The sequence below is a fragment of the Cyprinus carpio genome, chromosome A12 (genome assembly GCF_018340385.1).
Source record: "Cyprinus carpio isolate SPL01 chromosome A12, ASM1834038v1, whole genome shotgun sequence".
NCBI lineage: Eukaryota > Metazoa > Chordata > Actinopteri > Cypriniformes > Cyprinidae > Cyprinus > Cyprinus carpio.
In genome coordinates this window covers 15,109,664-15,129,200 of record NC_056583.1, presented here as the reverse complement: position 1 = coordinate 15,129,200, position 19,537 = coordinate 15,109,664, and the positions used below count along the sequence as shown (strand labels likewise).

Genomic DNA, 19,537 nt, shown 5'->3' with positions numbered 1-19,537 from the left:
CTAAAAATAATAACAATAAATGAATAATTATAATAAAACAATTGAACAGCCTAACTAGTTGAGTGGATAAGTATCTATGTTTCTCTTCTTCCATTCCATTTTACAGTTTATTTTAAAGAGCTTCTATAATAATTTGAACAACTGGGTTTAGTAATCTCAGCAGTTTGTTGAAACGAATATATTGATTTAGACTTTAACAGAATAAATAAAAACAATCCAATTTATGCATGAATAATTGTGGGTGTAAACCTTTATTTTGAAATAAACCGTCAGGTACATTAAATCAAAGTACTTTTATTCTATTGTCTTTGATTAAATCCACATATACTCCTGAAATAATAATGATAATAAACGTTTTGAAATCTTTGGAATAGATTCAATAATACAGATCAAGTATATGAATAATTTTATGAATAACCGTTACACAGTACATCCAGTAGCATCCAGAAATGACATTTGAAAAATATTGTTCTGTATTAATATGCGAGACTTTTATTTTGACACTCTAAATGTCTAATGCTGACTCGACGTTCTTGTGGACGCTTTCACACTGGGAGTCCTAGACAAACACTGAATGAATTACAGAATTTAGGATGCAATGAATTTTCAATCTGCAATATATTAAACACAAAACAAGGATCTGGTAAAATAATAAAGATAATTTTAAAATTCATTAAGAATAGAATATAGTTATAGTTATCATAATATATCCCTAGACTCAAATCACTTCCAAAGACTTTGTCACTCCAGCACAGGAGGTGGCGGTATGCACATAAAAGCTGTTATGCGACCCGCCAATAAATCCACAGAAGGAGAAGAATAAGACGAAGAAGACCACTGAATGAAACGAAACCATACACGTGTTATGCTGATGCACGCAGACAGGTAAATTTAAGAAACATGACTGTTCAACGACGAGGAATCAGTAAAACCCCTGAAAGTAGCGCCATTGAAAAGAAAATTAAGAGGTAATGATTTTCAATTTCTGAAACTTTATAAGCCCACGTTGACTTTGCATTGCTGCAATTAATGAGTGATGCTGCTTCAGATCCTTGTTTACATGCATAATAATCCCTACATGATGTCAGAATAAATGTATATCTCACTTTTTCGTTTCGTTGTGCAATCTGGCAGTCAAATGAATGGATGAAAGCAATACACACCTGACAGTCCATCGCACCTGTGTTCTGTATTCATATGGTGTGTGTGTGTTCATTCAGGGGGAATGCGCAGAGACAGGCCTCTTCTTGGAGAGGTAACGTGATCACGCTGTTGCTGCTGACAGGAGTCACTGGATTAGTGAGCTGGATTTATTTCACATGGGCTGATGACTTTACACACACAATGGTTTCAAGAGGCGAGATCCTCACTCAGCCTAGAGTGTTCACAGTCGAGTGCTCTGAAGACTACAAGAAGTACAAATTCTTTCCAGGTATGCTGGTGGTAATTCATTAAACTCCACTCACTCAATGTACAGCAAATATTGCTATATTTATAGGAAACTACAGTATTGCATTTGGTTTTGACAAATGTAATAGGGAATTTTCTAAATTGCATGTTGATTTAAACTGATAGAAAGTGACATTACAACCATGTTTTTGTGGTATTTGCATATTGAACTGTAATTGGTCTTATCTGCATGTTATTATCAAACTCTATATTTTACAATTCGTTTGCTACCTTGCAAGTATATTTCTGGTTTTTAATAGTGGCATTTAAAATGCTTTTTCCTGTGTTGCTTGTTACTTTTATAGAAGAAGAAGAAGAAGGAAAAAAAAAAAAAAAAAAAAATATATATATATATATATATATATATATATATATATAAAGAGGGGGAAAAGTTAAATCCCTTTTTGTCTTGAACATAGATGTTATCATTTGATTTACATAGATTGAATGTATAATACCTTACAAACATGATTTTATTTGTGATATTTGCATGTTGACCTGTAAATGATGTTTTGCAAATTTATTTTTCTCTATTGCAAATTATCACTTTCTTTCTTAAGCTGTATTTTTATTACAATTATTTTGACATCTTGCAAGTATTTTATAGTTTTTAACAGTGACATTAAAATAGCATTAACTTGTATTGCTTGTTAATTTTATAGAACAAAATAATAAAAATGATATGTAATAATACATGTATTATATTATAAAATCAAATTTAAGAGGGAAATTAATTTGTGGAAGAGGGGAAAAAAGTTTAAGCGTTATAAATAAAAATAAATTCCCCGCTTGGGAACAGTTACTGCCAAAACTTTGTGAAAATATTTTACTTGGTATTGATGTAAGCTACATTCTCTCTAAGATCATGTTTTTATAAAACATTACATATCAAATGTTTCTTAACCAAAAAAAAAAAAAAAAAAAAGGTGTACTCTACTAATTTTCGTTGTACATATCGGATTTATTCAAAATAATACATTCTTTGGTCTCTTGAGACTGATCACAATATGGCTAATGGCTTTGGTGTGTGGATCTTTGATCTTTGAACATTTACTTTTATGTATTTGGCTGACAGTATCCAAAGCAACTTAAACAAGGTTTCAGTCTTTAATTTTAGTTGTATCAAATGCAAGGCCATTAAAAGTCTTAAACTGTACAAGAAAGTCTTAATTATGATTTCACGAGGTCTTAAAGGGGTCATATGATGCGATAAAATTTATGTATTAGCAGTTCGTATTATTTTATAGCACTTGCTATGCAATTCTGTATATTATTATTTTTAAGGAATTATGTAGTTGTTTAATTGTAGGCTATACACTAATTATTGTCCTAACCAACTCCTAACCCTAAACATTCCCGTTGGTAACCCTCTTGAAGTAGTTAATCTAATTTATTTAAATATTGTCTATCTGTCTGTCTATCTGTCTGTCTGTCTATTTATTAGCCACAGCACTTCACGTCTGATGTGTTAATTTTAAAAAGTATTAAATTTGAGTTTAAAAATCCTGCAGAAACCCTGTTGAAATAAGAACAATTTGTTAAATAATATAATAAAGCAATATTATAAAGCAAGCTAGAGGAGGAGGAGAAATGCAGAGAATATTTTTTTTAAACATTTTTGAGTGTGTGTAAATGCATCGGTTAAGATGCACCCAGCTATTAGTTTGCTATTTGGATCTTTGTTCCAAAAATTCTGTGTTATATAACTGGGGCAATCTTTGAACTAAAATGCGTTGTATCAGAGGAGACCAGTTTCCAAACAACTTCCAGAACCAGAAAGTTTTACTTGAACAAAGTCAGCGCCTGTGCATTCCAACGGTCTAAATCATGAAGTTAGGTTTTTGGTGGGCGGCCCAGATCTGTGATTGACAGTCTGAAGCCTCCCACATAGGACTCATTACAGAATCTCACACTAGCTTCAAAAAGCTGTAGGCACCACGAACAAAGCAAAGCGCTGGGATTAACAAGCACTCCCTTGGCTCTAGTTTATCCCACTCTCTTTACGACAGACGTAAATAAGCTTTTGGAAAAAGAATGGAAACAGGGAAATATATTGTCCTGAAGCTAACTAGCTGTTTGTGGTCTTTTTAAATTCTTCAGGGATTCCTACTAGATTTTAGCAAGTGGTATATGAATCTGTTCCAGAATGCTGTATACTGTGGAATTTGATTGGATGTACAGCTTTGTTGTCAGTTGAACACCCCACTGTGAATATTGCCTGACTTACAGCACCTCCTCTCTGAGAGGATACTGGAACGATATCCTTATGAAGTTCATTTTGCAGGGCAAGCTGCCTTGCTGAACGTGTCACTGAATATGCAGTTTGAAGAGAGAATTTGGCAGGGGTATAGAGCCAGTTACTTTAATTGTTTTCATATCAATATGAAAGGCTAATGCATTCTGTCCTCAGGTTGCACCCCAACAAAATGCGGCAGGGCCATTACAGACAGTGTTGTGACTTTGGAGGAGGCACAGAAGCTTAGAAGGTACATATGCACACTGACAAACATCTTGATATATTGTATGTATATGTAGCGACGTTTTCTCTGAGGAGGCAAGGCAGGCATGAGAAAACAACACCACTATTACAAAATATAACATTAAAAAGTGTATAAATCACTAGTTTTCCTAAAGAAACCAGGAGCGACACCAGCAGTTAAAGTTACAGCGGGAGTCCACGTCTCTCTTGCCTCCCCTGAGCCCATTGAGTTTTAACAGATCATCTAAAGCGTTTGGTGGGGGGTAATTGAGAATGAATGGGGGAAAGTACAAAGACTCTTATGCTCATGAAGCCTGCAGTTATTTTATCAAAAATACAGTGAAAACAGTAATATTGTGAACTGTGAATGTGATTTATTTCTGTGTTGACAGAAAAATTTTCAGCAGCATTACTCTAGTCATCAGTGTAACATGATCCTTTAGAAATAATTCCAATATGTTGATTGCTGCTCAAATATAATTTCTGAGTACTACACTATAAAAAAAAATTAAAATCTGTTGCAAATATAACAGATTATTGGAGTATGGTTTACAAAAAAATAATATCTTCTCCTTTCATTTTCGACATTTCATGTTTATTTCAATGTGTTACTTGCTATTTTTTGTAACTAATTGTGAATTTTACCAGCAGTCAGTGTAGCTTTGTTGCAAACAGTTGTGCTGCTTTTTTTGTTTTATTTTTTCCCAAGATTCTTTAAGTAGAAAGATCTAAATAACACCATTTATTTGAAATAGAAGTCTTTTGTTACATTATAAATGTCTTTATTGTCAATGGTGCAATATAATGGTTTCTTGTATGATAAAAGTATTATTATTATTTTAATTAATACTTTAGTGTACATGCATAAATACATGTTCTCTTATTTTACAGGTTAGCTGAGCGGGGCTTATCACTTGCTGGCTCAGATGGTGGTGTAAGTAAACACTTTTCAGTCCCAATGCTTGCATCTTTGTTTAAAAATAATGATATATGGGTCTGTCACGGAAGCAGCTGCTTAAGAGCACAAGAGGGCAGTACACACTATGGCTTTGACTTTAGCTGGAATTCAAAAACAAACTTCTTTTCCATTATGTGTCTAGATGGCACCATATTTTTTGGTATGATTGAGGTTCCACAGGAAAGCATTCTCATTAAGAGTGCATTTGAGAAAATTCACATATGACGTGTTGTAGATTCTGGAAGCAGCTTTTATGTATTTGATGGGAAGAACTTGTGACATTCTCAGTGGTTATTGAAATTGCATTTTGCATTAGTAACGGATTAAGTTCAGCTCACCAATTCATCACTTTGCTGCTTAATGGGAAAATACTGGAAAAGATCATTGTCAAAAAGTACACGTGGTGCCGAGACCTAAACCATATTGTAAAATAAAATGAACCAGATACTATTTAGACTGAATCTAAGGTCCAGTATTGCTTAAAATGTTCAGTCTTCATTTGAGATAGTTAAACAGCTAGCGTTTCCTTCACTAATTTGTAGATGATGGTACAGTGGCTTGGAGTGACCTTGAACTTGTTGAAACATTTTTTGTTGAAAAAAAAAAAAAATTAATGTGCATTACCGTTCAAAAGGTTTGGGGTTGTAGATCTTTTTAAAAAGTCTCTTATGCTCACCAAGGCTGGTAATAAAATAATTGTTTTGTGTTTTATTATTATAAAATGTAATTTATTACCGTGATGTGCAAAGCTGAACTTTCAGCTGCAGTTATTATAAGTCTTCAGTGTCACATGAACCGTCAGTAATCATTCTATATACATTTTTTCTTATTATCAGTATTAAAAACAGTTGTGCTGCTTTATTTTTGTGGAAACCAAGGATGCTTTTGTGAATAGAAATTTCAAAAGAACAACATTTATTTGAAATATAAATCCTTTGTACAATTATTTATGTCTTGACTGTCACTTTTGATTTAATTTAATTCATTCTTGCTGAATAAAAGTATTAATTTCTTAAAAAAAAAAAAAAAATCTTACTGATCCCAAAATTTTGACCTTTAGTTTGCACTTTTTGAACCTTTCACCCAAATTATATTGTTAATGCTATTTGTTATTACACATTTCATGTTACCTTACAATAATGCATGTTTGAACCATGTTTGCTTGTGGTGACTTTTAGACCCCTCTTATATAAAGACTATAAATTCTTTTTTCTGATATGTTCACTTTATTTTGACTGCACTGGATTAAATGGAGAATATCTAAGGTGATACCTGTATAATGTTACATAAAATTAATTTTTAAGGTAGAAACCTAGTCTTGAGATCTTACCTGGCAAAGAGGCCTTTTATGAAGTGTGACCAGTGAACTAAAAGAGGGCGTAACAGAGGTTCCTTCTAAATTTTTAAGAGAGATCGTCCTCATCATAATGATTTATGAAATGTGTGGTGACAGAGCAGGGAATACCAGGACTGAGAGGAGTCCATCTGTTGACCTTATGATGGAGCATGAATAACAGCCTCAGCTTTGCAGTCCAGCACTCAGGGTAGATGGCAAGCCCTCAGTGCATGTCTTTGGAGATTACTCAAACCAGAGATACTATGGAAAGTAGGGCTGCATGATTAATCGAACGCGATTAATCACGATTGTCATGCACATTTTGTCAGTAAAGCTGGTTCTGTGATTAGTAGTAAATCTCTATCACCTGCTTTCAGGTGGAGCAGCATTTACTACACAGCCGTAGTTCTCTGGTAAGCTATGCAAAATCGCATTCATAATCGCAGACGATATAATTGTAGGATTATGAAATCAACTAAGTTGTTTGCGATAATGATAGCTGTTTGCGCATCTTCTCCGTGAACTACAGCTCTGTGTAATAAATGCTGCTCCATCTGAGAGCACGTGAAAATACCACATTTAATGACATGTTTTTACTCCAAACTCACTTCATAATGTCAGTCGAGTGTTTAAAATATATCCTTCTGTGAGATGATGTGGCTTCTTAAACAGAATAATTAAGGCACACAATATTCCATTGTATTCTAAGCAGTGATAATGGCTATGTCGATTAGCATTTCATTATAGATATACTTTATTATGATGAAAATTATAATAATAAAAACCATATATTGCAAATCATGTGTTAGTCACATTGAATTAATAAAAGCAGTTAAATCTTCTGTTTATTCAGCTGCAGCAATAGGCATTTCCTGGATTTTGTCTTAGGGACAATCGCAGCTTCTGCCTAATCGCAATTTATTGCCTTTGCAATTTAATTTTGATTGATTGCACAGCCCTAAAGGAAAGCATTGCTTTTTTTGCCAAATATTGACAGTTTCCTCTTTAAAAGTGTCTTTATTCCTTTTTGTTGTCTACAGGCCTCCATCCTGGACCTTCACTCTGGGGCGTTATCGATGGGAAAGCAGTTTGTAAATATCTATAGGTGAGTATGCGGTCATCTCCAAGTCGTCTCCAACTGAACTTCAGCGACAGCTTGATTTATTCGAATCACAGCTCTATCAGACTTCTCAAGGTGTGTTTCATCTGCACATCAAAGTACACCCTTGGGCTTGAGGAGCAGAACAGAAATCAGTGGAGGCAATGATGGAATGACTTTCTAGCTTCAACCGCTAAAGATCATGTCTTCTTTTACACATGGAGTTTTTCCTCATGCCTTTATATGGGGTTTACACTTCGTTGCCCACACACAGGCTGGTACTCTGCTGGCAGTTAATGCGCACGGCTAGCATGTGTTGACACTTTGTGATAGTTTGGTCTTCTGTGTGTGTGAATCTATTGCTGCCTGTATTTTGATGTGGCAGCAGCATTTCAGTTTTTAAATGACTGCCATCCTACAAATGTTTAAGGTGGTGTGTTTTGGTATTGGTTATATTTTTTATCTCAAAATAATCCATCTTGTTTGTTTTTTTTTTTTTTTTTTTTTTTATTCCCAGATATTTTAAGAATGAGATAAGGGATGTTTTTACAGAAGATGATTTTGAACTGTACAGGTGAGTGATGTGGAAATGTATGAAGTAACTAAAAATCTACTAATTCCAAATCATTCAGTTCTCAAATAATAGTCCAACATTAGTAGTTTAGTTTTATTCATTAAGTTTAGTTTTATTTTATTTTAGTTTATTCATCAAGTTTAGTTTAATCATTAAGGTTTTTTTAAACTTTAAACTGTTGCTTCTGGCGAAAATGTGAGTTCTCTATCCACAGTAATGGTTCCTTCAGTGAAAAACATACAGGTTTTTGCGTCACATGACGTTAATTGATAGACGTGGATTATTATTATGTTTATTGTAAATATTTCAAATTATGGGTGAACTATTCCTTTAATATTTGTAGTGGTGGTGCTTTATTGTAGTAATCCCTTTAGCTGTGCCACTTTAGTTAAACACATTTATACAGCCATCTTTGGTCATTTTTGTTGTGGATCGTGATTTTTTTTGTTTTTTACACGTTTTTAACGATTAGTCAGCTGGTGCTTGTGGCAGCCCACCAACTAGTTGGTCTAATCTGTGGGTTTTATTATGGATACCTATTATGGATATTGGTGAATAAAAGTACCACAAGGAAATGTCTACTATATGAAGAAATTGTATGTGCTCTGTTTTAAACCAGGGATGTCCGTAGCCGAATTCAAAAGATAATAGCTGAGACTTTTGGTCTGGACTCCAAACAGATGTACCTCACCAAGCCCACCTTCTTCTCTCGCATCAACAGCACCTCTGCCAAAACCACTCATGATGAGTACTGGCACCCACATATCGATAAGGTAACACACATCCAAGAACACTTTAGCCTCTAGCTTTTAACTCATATCTCAGGAATGTTCAGGAACTCCTAATGTTTACTTTATGACCAGTGTTCTGAAACACACCAATCACATTGGTTCCCTCAGAACATTTGCCGAAAATATCTCCATGCACAAGGACCCAGATATTTTGAACTATCTTTAATAGGCCATATTATTGCAAAGTTGAAATTTATAAATAAATAAATAATGTTTCACGTCAAATTAGTTCAGTGACTTGAAATAAAGCAGAAATGTAAATACTTGTCTAGGGAAGCAAATCTTTAAAGCAAACGCAAAGGGATTTGGATATGAATAATGGAACTAAATGAATATTATAATTATGATGTAACCACACATCAGCTAATTATTACAGATATTAAATTAATTGGCACTCAACCTCAATAACTGGTGTATGGGAGATCCCCACAGCCCAGTGGTGCACGGCTTCATGAACCAGTTACAGTATTTAATGCTTGAATTTGATTTTAAAGTGACAAATATACTTGGTATGTACACTGACTTTTATTGATGCACAGATACGGCTTAAATGTATTTATACTGGAATCATAATCACAGGAAACGATGAATCACACGCTTGAATGTGATATATTGATATACTGATTTGCGCAGATGAATGCTGATTTATGTGACATTTTATGCCGACTTGTTACATTAACAAAATATGTCAGCACCAAATTGGCAAAATAAAAAGAATTATTTAAAAGTCAGTTATTTAACATAACTGTATGTATTAATCAAATACAAATATTCATGCATAACGAGTCCCAGGAGGGGCCAAGACTTGCAGTACACCACTGGCCCATATGGTTTAAGCATATTTGAGGCTATTCTCTAAATTTCTCATGCATTAGAGAACAGTGATGGAAATGCTCACCAATGTTTGTCTCCAAAACAATGATGTTTCATACAGCGCAGTTAGGCCCTGAACTCTTTATTTGGCCAAGTCTAAAATCGCTTTTATCGCAACAATGTTGCCTTTAAAAGACATGATTTATTTTTGAAACAAAACGTAATGTTCCTTCTTCACTTTTGAGCTGTTGAAATAAGGTCTTCAGGGGATCTATAATCAGTTCAAGTTCATTTATGTCCAGTCTTAGAAATGCAGCTTTGATCTCTGAGTTGGTTGTGCATTTATGAATGGCCATCAGGGTGATTTAATCAAAGTGATCATTTCACTTTGCAGGCAAGGTTTATATGCTTGGCTTTAACACATCAGAGGAATCAACTGTTTACATCGAATGTAAATTGCTATTGTGTTTTGGATTTCTTCATGTTGCATGAGAGGCAAAAAAATAAACAGATTATTAGGTCATTGTAGCTTGTAGCTGCACCTGTTGGTTTGTTTTTGAAATGTTTTCTGCCATTTGCTAATACAATTTTATAATTCACTTGAATCAGTCATAATGTGCAGTGCTGGTAGGGTTTGTCCAATATTTTGGCATTGGTCGAGTAATAAAAACCAATAAGCGTCTCGATTGCTGAATGTACCTCCTCGGGGTAGGTGTGTCTCTTATATACCACTGGAAATAACAGGTGACCGCCAGAAGACTGCCAGTCTTAAATTCTAGATTTGATTAAAATAGGTAAAAGTGTGATCTGACATGCTAAGCAGTGATGCCTATGTGGTTTGGGATCACTAAAGAGATTCCCCTTATAACGCAGAGCAGACTTTAAAGTCCCAGGGATGCTATTAAATTCTACCACTCTTTTTCGTTAATCCAGGAAATCTTAGGCTTTACTTGTGTTTTTTTCAACATTACAAAAATTGCAGCAATTCTAAATAAATTGGTGAATAATTAAACTGTCAATCAATTAGAAATCAGCTTGATGTGTGTTAGCTCATAAGCAGTTTGTTTACCCTGTTCCCCTCGAGTTAAACATTTAAATTCCAAGATGAATTATTAAAACCTCCTAATTAATGCTTTAGGCTCATGCTGAGATTTATTTGAGGTTTTAAGGAAAATAAATGTTTGTGTTTTTTAAAATGAGCATTTTTTTTTCTGAAAGGAGACTTATGGATCCTTTGACTACACGTCTTTGCTCTACTTGTCTGATTATGGGTTGGAGTTTGGTGGCGGACGGTTTGTCTTCATGGATCCTAGTAGCAACAGGACGGTGGAGCCACGTGCTGGTAAATACTGTACAAACAATATTACACACATCATCTGAGTTTGTAAAAAAGCATGAAAGTACTGCAATGTGTTCAAGCGTGATAAGGTTTTAATTAGGGTTGTCAGTTGAAAATGAAATCAAATGAATTGTGTGATTGATTAAATGATATGCCGATTAATCAAATCAATCAGCATATAGTAAAGTAAAATGCAGAATATTGGCAAGATTAAATTCATTAAATCGTACATTTTTTTTAAAAGAATTATTATTATATAAAAATAATGCAATAATTAAGTTGAATATAGACTGGCGATTGATGGCATCTTTTTACGGTTTTACAAAAACAAAGTATATTCAAATAATTGCTGCTTTTTAGAACTTTATATTAATCAAAGAATCCTTGAAAACAAAAATCAGTTTCAACAAAAAAATATTAAACAGCACAGCTGTTTGCAACATTGATAAGAAGCACCAAGTTAGCATGCATTTTTAAATAGAAAACAGATATTTAAAAAAAAATGTAATTTAAAACATGTGCTTTCTATTTTAATTGTAGTAATATTCACAATATTACTGTATTTTTTGAAAATGTTTAAAGCTAAAACCTGTCTTGTTGGATTTACACCTAATACCCACTGGCAGTTTTATTAATTTCTGTGCTTCCGAGTATTCAAATGACCTCTTGCAAGACATGGTGTGATGTCTATTTAAATTAATATCAGTCATGCTCTGCCTGGTAACTGTGCCTAATGCGCATAATAATGTGCAAAATAAAATGAGTGATTGATTGTTTTGTGTAACGTGTGTAAAGTTTCTGTTGTTTGAATTCTATTGGGAGGGAAAACTGAATTTTAAAGTAGCAAAAAGTGTACCTCCTGTAGAAAGACACAAAGGATAGGTACTAAAACCAGTTAATCTGTCATGAAGATACATTGCAGGTAGTGTGTATAAACTCTGAGGTTATTAATTGGCACCACTGAGCTTCTTTTGCACACCAGACTCAATTTAAATGATAATGTATGTGACTAAGTGGTTGCATTGAGGTGCGAAAGCATTAATTATAACTTTTTCATTTGTATATAACCATGCAGTAACGTGGGATTTCATTAAGACTCTCTCCTATATCACACCTATTACAGCCACACTCCAAATGCTCTTTATGACTTGTTTTACATACCTGCTGCATGGACTAATTGTTATGTTTTCTCAGCCTGGCAGTTTGATAATGTCCCTGTGATGATGTGATCCATAAATAGCTGCCTGATTATTTGGTCTGCACAGAGAAGCTGTTTTTTTTTGGCTTGTGCATGTGAATTCATTTACCTTTCAGCTCTTTATCAGGATCTGTCATTTTTGAGTGGATAATGTCTGCTATTTTCGAACTCAGTTAAGGTGCACTTGGATAAAGTGGCATCATACAATGATGATAGAAACTGTCAGGCTCCTTTATTTTAAAATCTTCACCCATGCCACGAAAGGTGTTTAGCCACATAACGTGACTTTTGATCACGTAGTGCTCTCTGTGCCCATTAAAGAGTGATGGCAGGTGTCTTCATATAAAGTATGCTTTTGCACATAGATGTACAGATATATAATTGTTTATCTGTAGATCCATATACAGGTCCTTCTCAAAAAATTAGCATATTGTGATAAAAGTTCATTATTTTCCATAATGTAATGATAAAAATTAAACTTTCATATATTTTAGATTCATTGCACACCAACTGAAATATTTCAGGTCTTTTATTTGTTTTTAATACTGATGATTTTGGCATACAGCTCATGAAAACCCAAAATTCCTATCTCAAAAAATTAGCATATCATGAAAAGGTTCTCTAAACGAGCTATTAACCTAATCATCTGAAATCAACTAATTAACTCTAAACACCTGCAAAAGATTCCTAAGGCTTTTAAAAACACCCAGCCTGGTTCATTACTCAAAACCGCAATCATGGGTAAGACTGCCGACCTGACTGCTGTCCAGAAGGCCATCATTGACACCCTCAAGCGAGAGGGTAATTTACTTAACCCCATGTCATCCAAGATGTTCACCTCTTTCTGTCTTCAGTTGCAAAGAAATTATGCTTTTTGAGGAAAACATTCCAGGATTTTTCTCCATATTATGGACTTAAATGGTGGCCAACTGGTTGAAGGTCCAAATTGCAGCTTGCAGGTCCTTCTCAAAAAATTAGCATATTGTGATAAAAGTTCATTATTTTCCGTAATGTAATGATAAAATTAAACTTTCATATATTTTAGATTCATTGCACACCAACTGAAATATTTCAGGTCTTTTATTGTTTTAAATACTGATGATTTTGGCATACAGCTCATGAAAACCCAAAAATTCCTATCTCAAAAAATTAGCAGATTTCATCCGACCAATAAAAGAAAAGTGTTTTTAATACAAAAAAAGTCAACCTTCAAATAATTATGTTCAGTTATGCACTCAATACTTGGTCAGGAATCCTTTTGCAGAAATGACTGCTTCAATGCGGCGTGGCATGGAGGCAATCAGCCTGTGGCACTGCTGAGGTGTTATGGAGGCCCAGGATGCTTCGATAGCGGCCTTAAGCTCATCCAGAGTGTTGGGTCTTGCGTCTCTCAACTTTCTCTTCTCACAATATCCCACATATTCTCTATGGGGTTCAGGTCAGGAGAGTTGGCAGGCCAATTGAGCACAGTAATACCATGGTCAGTAAAACCATTTACCAGTGGTTTTGGCACTGTGAGCAGGTGCCAGGTCGTGCTGAAAAAACGAAATCTTCATCTCCATAAAGCTTTTCAGCAGATGGAAGCATGAAGTGCTCCAAAATCTCCTGATAGCTAGCTGCATTGACCCTGCCCTTGATAAAACACAGTGGACCAACACCAGCAGCTGACATGGCACCCCAGACCATCACTGACTGTGGGTACTTGACACTGGACTTCAGGCATTTTGGCATTTCCTTCTCCCCAGTCTTCCTCCAGACTCTGGCACCTTGATTTCCGAATGACATGCAAAATTTGCTTTCATCCGAAAAAAGTACTTTGGAGCACTGAGCAACAGTCCAGTGCTGCTTCTCTGTAGCCCAGGTCAGGCGCTTCTGCCGCTGTTTCTGGTTCAAAAGCACACGCCTGTGTATGGTGGCTCTGGATGTTTCTACTCCAGACTCAGTCCACTGCTTCCGCAGGTCCCCCAAGGTCTGGAATCGGTCCTTCTCCACAATCTTCCTCAGGGTCCGGTCACCTCTTCTCGTTGTGCAGCGTTTTTTTGCCACACTTTTTCCTTCCCACAGACTTCCCACTGAGGTGCCTTGATACAGCACTCTGGGAACAGCCTATTCGTTCAGAAATTTCTTTCTGTGTCTTACCCTCTCGCTTGAGGGTGTCAATGATGGCCTTCTGGACAGCAGTCAGGTCAGCAGTCTTACCCATGATTGCGGTTTTGAGTAATGAACCAGGCTGGGAGTTTTTAAAAGCCTCAGGAATATTTTGCCTATACATCCTGTATACAGGTATCAATGCAATTATTTTACTAAATTATTGTAAGTACATCTTGCTAATCTAAACCAAAAGGAGTATTTTTCCTTTAAGGCTGGCTGTGCTACCAAACGGTCCTCACTTTGACAGTGTTAATATTTTCTACACAATTCAACATGGCTGGGAGGGATAGAGAAACTCAACAACTTCATCTGTGTACAAATAGTGATTTTATTGAGATAATTTCAGCAGTATGCGATGGACGTAGGATACATAGGCATACTGGTTATATAACAAAAAAGCAGTAAGAACATCTGCCTATTTTGACATGCCTAATAATAAAGATATATTTATATTGAGAGATGTGGACAATATATATTTAGATTTGCATTTATATTCTCAAGATTTATAAATATACATTCTGATTTTCAATTATATAGTCAGAATAATAACTATGTTCACAATATACTTTTATATATTCAAACATACAACAATATTTTGGGATTTAATTATATTCAGAATTTCAACTATATATTCAGATTAACTTCTATACACATTCATGATTTGCATTAATATATTCAGTTTTTTATTTATATATTGAGACTTGTATCTATATTCTATATATGGCAACTTTCATGTGACTATTAAGAATTATAAGTACATATGCAAAATTTACGTTTTCATATTCAGACTTAAATTATATATTCAGATTTACTTCTGTATATTCATGATTTACATTTTTATATTAAAATCTGTATTTATTCAGACTTATAACTATATATCTGGATTTACATTTTTATAGTCATATTTATAACCATATATTCTGATTTACATTTATACATTCAGATTCTATATAATTATTTACTTTTTGGCGCTTCATAATTAGCATTTTTTGTTGTTGTTGTTGTTATTTTGTTTAGCTCTTTTAGCATCAGTGTCACTTCTAGGCTTAAAATACCCATAATGCATTATTCATCAGACCCCAATATTTGCAGCTCTGTATTTTTCCCTCCTGTCGTGCCCCGTCTCCAGCTAGGGTGAAGAGTTTTGAATGTCTGTTTCCAGTTTTAAATGAATTAGGATACAGTGTGTTGGATGTAGCAGCTGGAACGTGTTCCTGTTCACTGGGTGGTAGAAGCAGTGTGCTCTGTCGGTGTGTTGATTATCCATCAGGTGTGGCTGATGAGCCCTGATCTTCGCTAAGGTAATTATTAGTCTGATGGATAACTCTGTCAGTCTAGTTATAATTACAGCATGTTCGACAATCAACCTCCCTCTTTCATGATGGAAGCGAGCTGGAGAGATATTAGTCTGTTGAGAGAGACAGCGCTAAACACAGGAGGACAACAGGGTTGAGATGAGAAAGGGGAGTGGGGTCTGGACAGACATAAGAAGAGTGTGAAAGATGATGTGGTATGTTATAAAATTAGACCGGGGAAAGCACTTTAGCTATGTTACACTGGGAAAATTGCCGTCAGGCGCTGGATGAATCCTCTGGGATCACAGCTGCATCTCCTGATTTGAGAGTCACAGAGGTGCAACGTGCTCTTAGCCAGGCAAACACCTCATACAGCTAGAACCAGCTGAGGAGTTTAAAAGAGGCAACAGGTGCATTTTTATTGTCAGGTGGAAAAACAAAGGCCTGTATTTTTAATTTCTGTGATTGCAGATGAAAGGATATGTTGCAATTCTGACATAGTAATTGATATTCACACACTGTACAAGGACACTTTTTTTAAAAGCAGAAGACCTTAAGTGGTGAAAAACAGTTGCTGTCTGTCATGTTTTGTTTTTATGTCATGCATTTAAAGGGTTTCTCAAGGTTTTTTTTTTTCTTTTCATTTAAACTTCATTTAAAAAGTGCACTTATCTAGTCAGAGTCCAAAAGAGCATAGACTAGATCATATGCAAAAAAAAAATTCTATTGATAAGGGAAATATTCCCTTGCAATTTTGTTTCCATTCTAAATATTCTTTTGCGTTTGTTTAAACTCCTCTCCATGGGAACGTAATCAAAGCATATCATTAGGAACTCTGAATTAATTGCCATTTTATTGTTTCGCAGTGAACCAAGTTACATGAAAACATGCTGGCAAATCCTGTGTGCTTTTCTGTGCCTTTCATGCTTAATTTGACTTTTTATAAAATTTCTACAGCATTGAACCTGCTGTTTTTTATTCCGTTTCTCTCTTGCATTATATCGTTCCTCTCCCAATTTCCATGCATACACTGTAATCAGGATTTAAAGTTTCCCAGCCTAACATTCAAGATGTCCTTTGGCATACTTTCATCTTGCAGGTTTTAGGACATTATACACTTTCCTCCAGCAACGAAATGCAGTGTTATTTACACATACATATTCGGGGCTCGAATTGAGGGGTGATGGCATCCCCTGGTTGAAAAAAAAATTAAAAAAGGCATGCCCTTGGTAAAACCACCATCCCCCCTTACCATCCCCTTTAGAATAATAATGTGTATTATGTAAAACTTACCATGCAAATGAAATGTTAAAATTCTTAAACCCCACCCCCACTTGTGCAGACACAATTTGCATAAATATCCTGTTTAGCAAATGTCTCCTTTTGCATCTTCAGTTGAAGTGTACAGAATTAGACTAATTAGCATGGAGGCAGCATGCAGATTTTAATAACTTCCTTTCATGTTTAACCTGCATTGGTCACTGTGAAATCTACCATTTTATGGATGAATTATATATTTTTTTTTTGCTTAAAATATCTCATTTAAAAAATATCTATTTTTAGTTTTTTTGATATATGATCTCATATCAGAAAGTAATTTACGTAATATAACAATCTAAATGGTTTGTTTCACGAATTAATAATGAGGTGGATAAACAGCATTGATTTACACAGTAAGACTGTTTTCCTATATTGACAGAACAGATATGTTGTCATACAATTTGTTATTATTATTGGTAATCATTGTCATGAATGCTTTTGATGCCACTGTTCCACTCCCACATAATTAAAAACTGCTCGTTTTTTTTTTTTTACTAAAGATTTAAAGATTCCTATTTTTTAACAGTGATTACAGGTTAATGGTTCCATTTAATGATTATTTTCACAAAATTATCAGATGTTTTCAATAACTACATTTAAAACAATTAATGCCAAAGGTATGTTTATATAGACTTTCAGATAATTTTTTGAGAATAAATGCTATTTGATTCTCTAAAAAGAATCAGATTGGCGTTTATGTTGATTCACAGGAAAGAATTGGTTCATAAATGTTGTTTGTCTATATCAAACTTTGTCAGAATGTTGTAATATTAATGTATTATTCTAAAATATTAAAATCTGCTGTGTTCCATATAAGAATCATTAAATTTTTTTATGTTAATAAAACTGGTTCCAACAAACTGGTTTGAACAAAAAAATCCCAAGCTTTCATTCAGCTTGAAGGATCTATGTTGCATTATGGATATTCTACCAACAGTGCAGTCCAACATACAGCATTTATTCATAGAATTTTACACATGCATTTCCACTTCTAAAATTCAGCTTTTCAAAGAAACATGAACATTTAATGAGATTCAGTACGACTTTTGTGATCAAGGATGGTCTTCAAAGGTCAGTACCGAGCAGACATAATGGTGGTAATTTACATAAATATCAAATTTAGCAAAGGCCTTGCTTCTTAAAATGAAATCAGCAGTCCAACTAAGTAAAATTAGGACATTTATGTAATTATCCCAGCACCAACTTGTATTTAGAGATGCTTTGGAACCACTTTCCATCAGCATTCAGATTTACTGTGTGCTGGTCACCATTAAATACAACAATTGTAAACACAAACATTTAACTTCAGATACAGCTTAAAACTATTTTAAACTGCCAGTCATGAGAAAAAATATAAATCTTTTTTTTTTTTTTTTTTTAAGTATCCGTACAGTCTGAATGTTCTTGATTGACTTGAGGCTGACGTTAGCATACTTCATATGCTTGTTTTCAGCATATCACTTCAACCTTTCTCCTGTTTCTCTCTGATATCTTCCATATTCTTTGATCTCCTGCAGGTCGGGTGTCTTTCTTCTCATCCGGTTCTGAGAACCTCCATCGTGTGGAGAAGGTCACTTGGGGTACTCGATATGCGATTACAGTGTCCTTCACATGTGACCCCGATTATGCCATTGATAACCCCTCCCTACCAGGATCCACCCGGCTCAAAGGGACGGATGAGTGACAGGAACCCTACGGCAAACACAAAGGAAAATGCTGAAACAACAGTTGTGTTCATGCCATAAAAAAACTCTTATTGTCCCGTAAGAAAAATGTTTGGGATTTTCTGTGCTCAAATGGGTTTTTAATTTAAGAGGTGTTTTGTATTTTCAGGAGATTTACTTGAAGACACGCATCTTGTGGGTTTGACTTGCATTCCGAAGGTGGTGCTTTACAATTGAATTCTCTCTTTCCTGGCTGTGCTTCATTCTTTAAAATCTTTAATATTATTATAGTTAAATCGCTGTCTAGACAGGAGACACAAGGAGGATGAGAGAACAGGTGTATGTAATGAAAACCAAAAGCTGGAAACCCAGTTGTCAAATATCTCGATTTATGTCACAACCTGAAAAATACACTTTATAGGATTGCTTTCAAAAACTACTTACAGTGTACTACTAATGAAACATCAGTGTACCAGATACCCAAAGAATATTTCATTCTTTCAGCCATGTCTTTCTACTTGTATGAAAGTTTTAAAAGAAAACCTTTTTGATATCTTTGATAAAAGAATGTTATAATATTCAAAAAGAGAAGAAAAGTTTGCTTTGTATGTCTTTTTATTCTAAGGTCTCTTTAACCTTTCAGTGCCAAGTATAACATTTTGTAATGTGTATCTGATGAGATGTTTTGGAAACACATTCACTCTTTCGACTGTGTTAGTAATAATTACACTCACATTATGTGGCAAAAGTCAAGTTTAGCCAGTCACAACACATTTGTTTTTCAAACCTTGTTTTGAGATGTAACAGCTAATTGGCATCTCTGTTTACAGACCCACATCCCAAAACTGAGTGCTGTCTCTGTTGTGTGAGTTAAAGTGAGATTCAGAACAGAAGGTTGTTACTTCTCTCATGTAAAGCATGGGTAACCATCAACATCATCTCAGTAGTTTGTTTTTAAACCTTAGGCTATGAATTAGTCAAAACCTGTGGTGACATTTAGGAAACAACACAAGGGTAAACTTGCATTTTTTTTGCCTTTTTAGACACATTCTGAATCTGCTTATACATTTA

At 34.7% G+C, this 19,537-nt stretch overlaps 1 protein-coding gene across 1 annotated transcript; it reads left to right on the top strand.

Annotated features, from left to right (window-relative positions):
* The first annotated feature begins 799 nt into the window (after window positions 1–799).
* uts2r2 (urotensin-2 receptor 2) lies at window positions 800–19,219 on the top strand. Its single transcript, XM_019092359.2, has 9 exons — window positions 800–968; window positions 1,221–1,432; window positions 3,860–3,935; window positions 4,820–4,862; window positions 7,263–7,327; window positions 7,839–7,895; window positions 8,515–8,668; window positions 10,718–10,841; window positions 18,320–19,219. Exons 1-9 carry the CDS (start codon window positions 901–903, stop codon window positions 18,484–18,486), a joined length of 966 nt encoding a protein of 321 aa, XP_018947904.2. The 5' UTR covers window positions 800–900; the 3' UTR covers window positions 18,487–19,219.
* The last annotated feature ends 318 nt before the right edge of the window (window positions 19,220–19,537 follow it).

Bases quoted from the DNA above. Each gene is read 5' to 3' on its own strand.
- uts2r2 (XM_019092359.2), top strand. From the start codon at position 901: ATGACTGTTCAACGACGAGGAATCAGTAAAACCCCTGAAAGTAGCGCC. The intron at 3,936-4,819 runs GTACATATGCAC...CTTATTTTACAG, and splicing joins GAGGCACAGAAGCTTAGAAG to GTTAGCTGAGCGGGGCTTAT. The intron at 4,863-7,262 runs GTAAGTAAACAC...TGTTGTCTACAG, and splicing joins TTGCTGGCTCAGATGGTGGT to GCCTCCATCCTGGACCTTCA.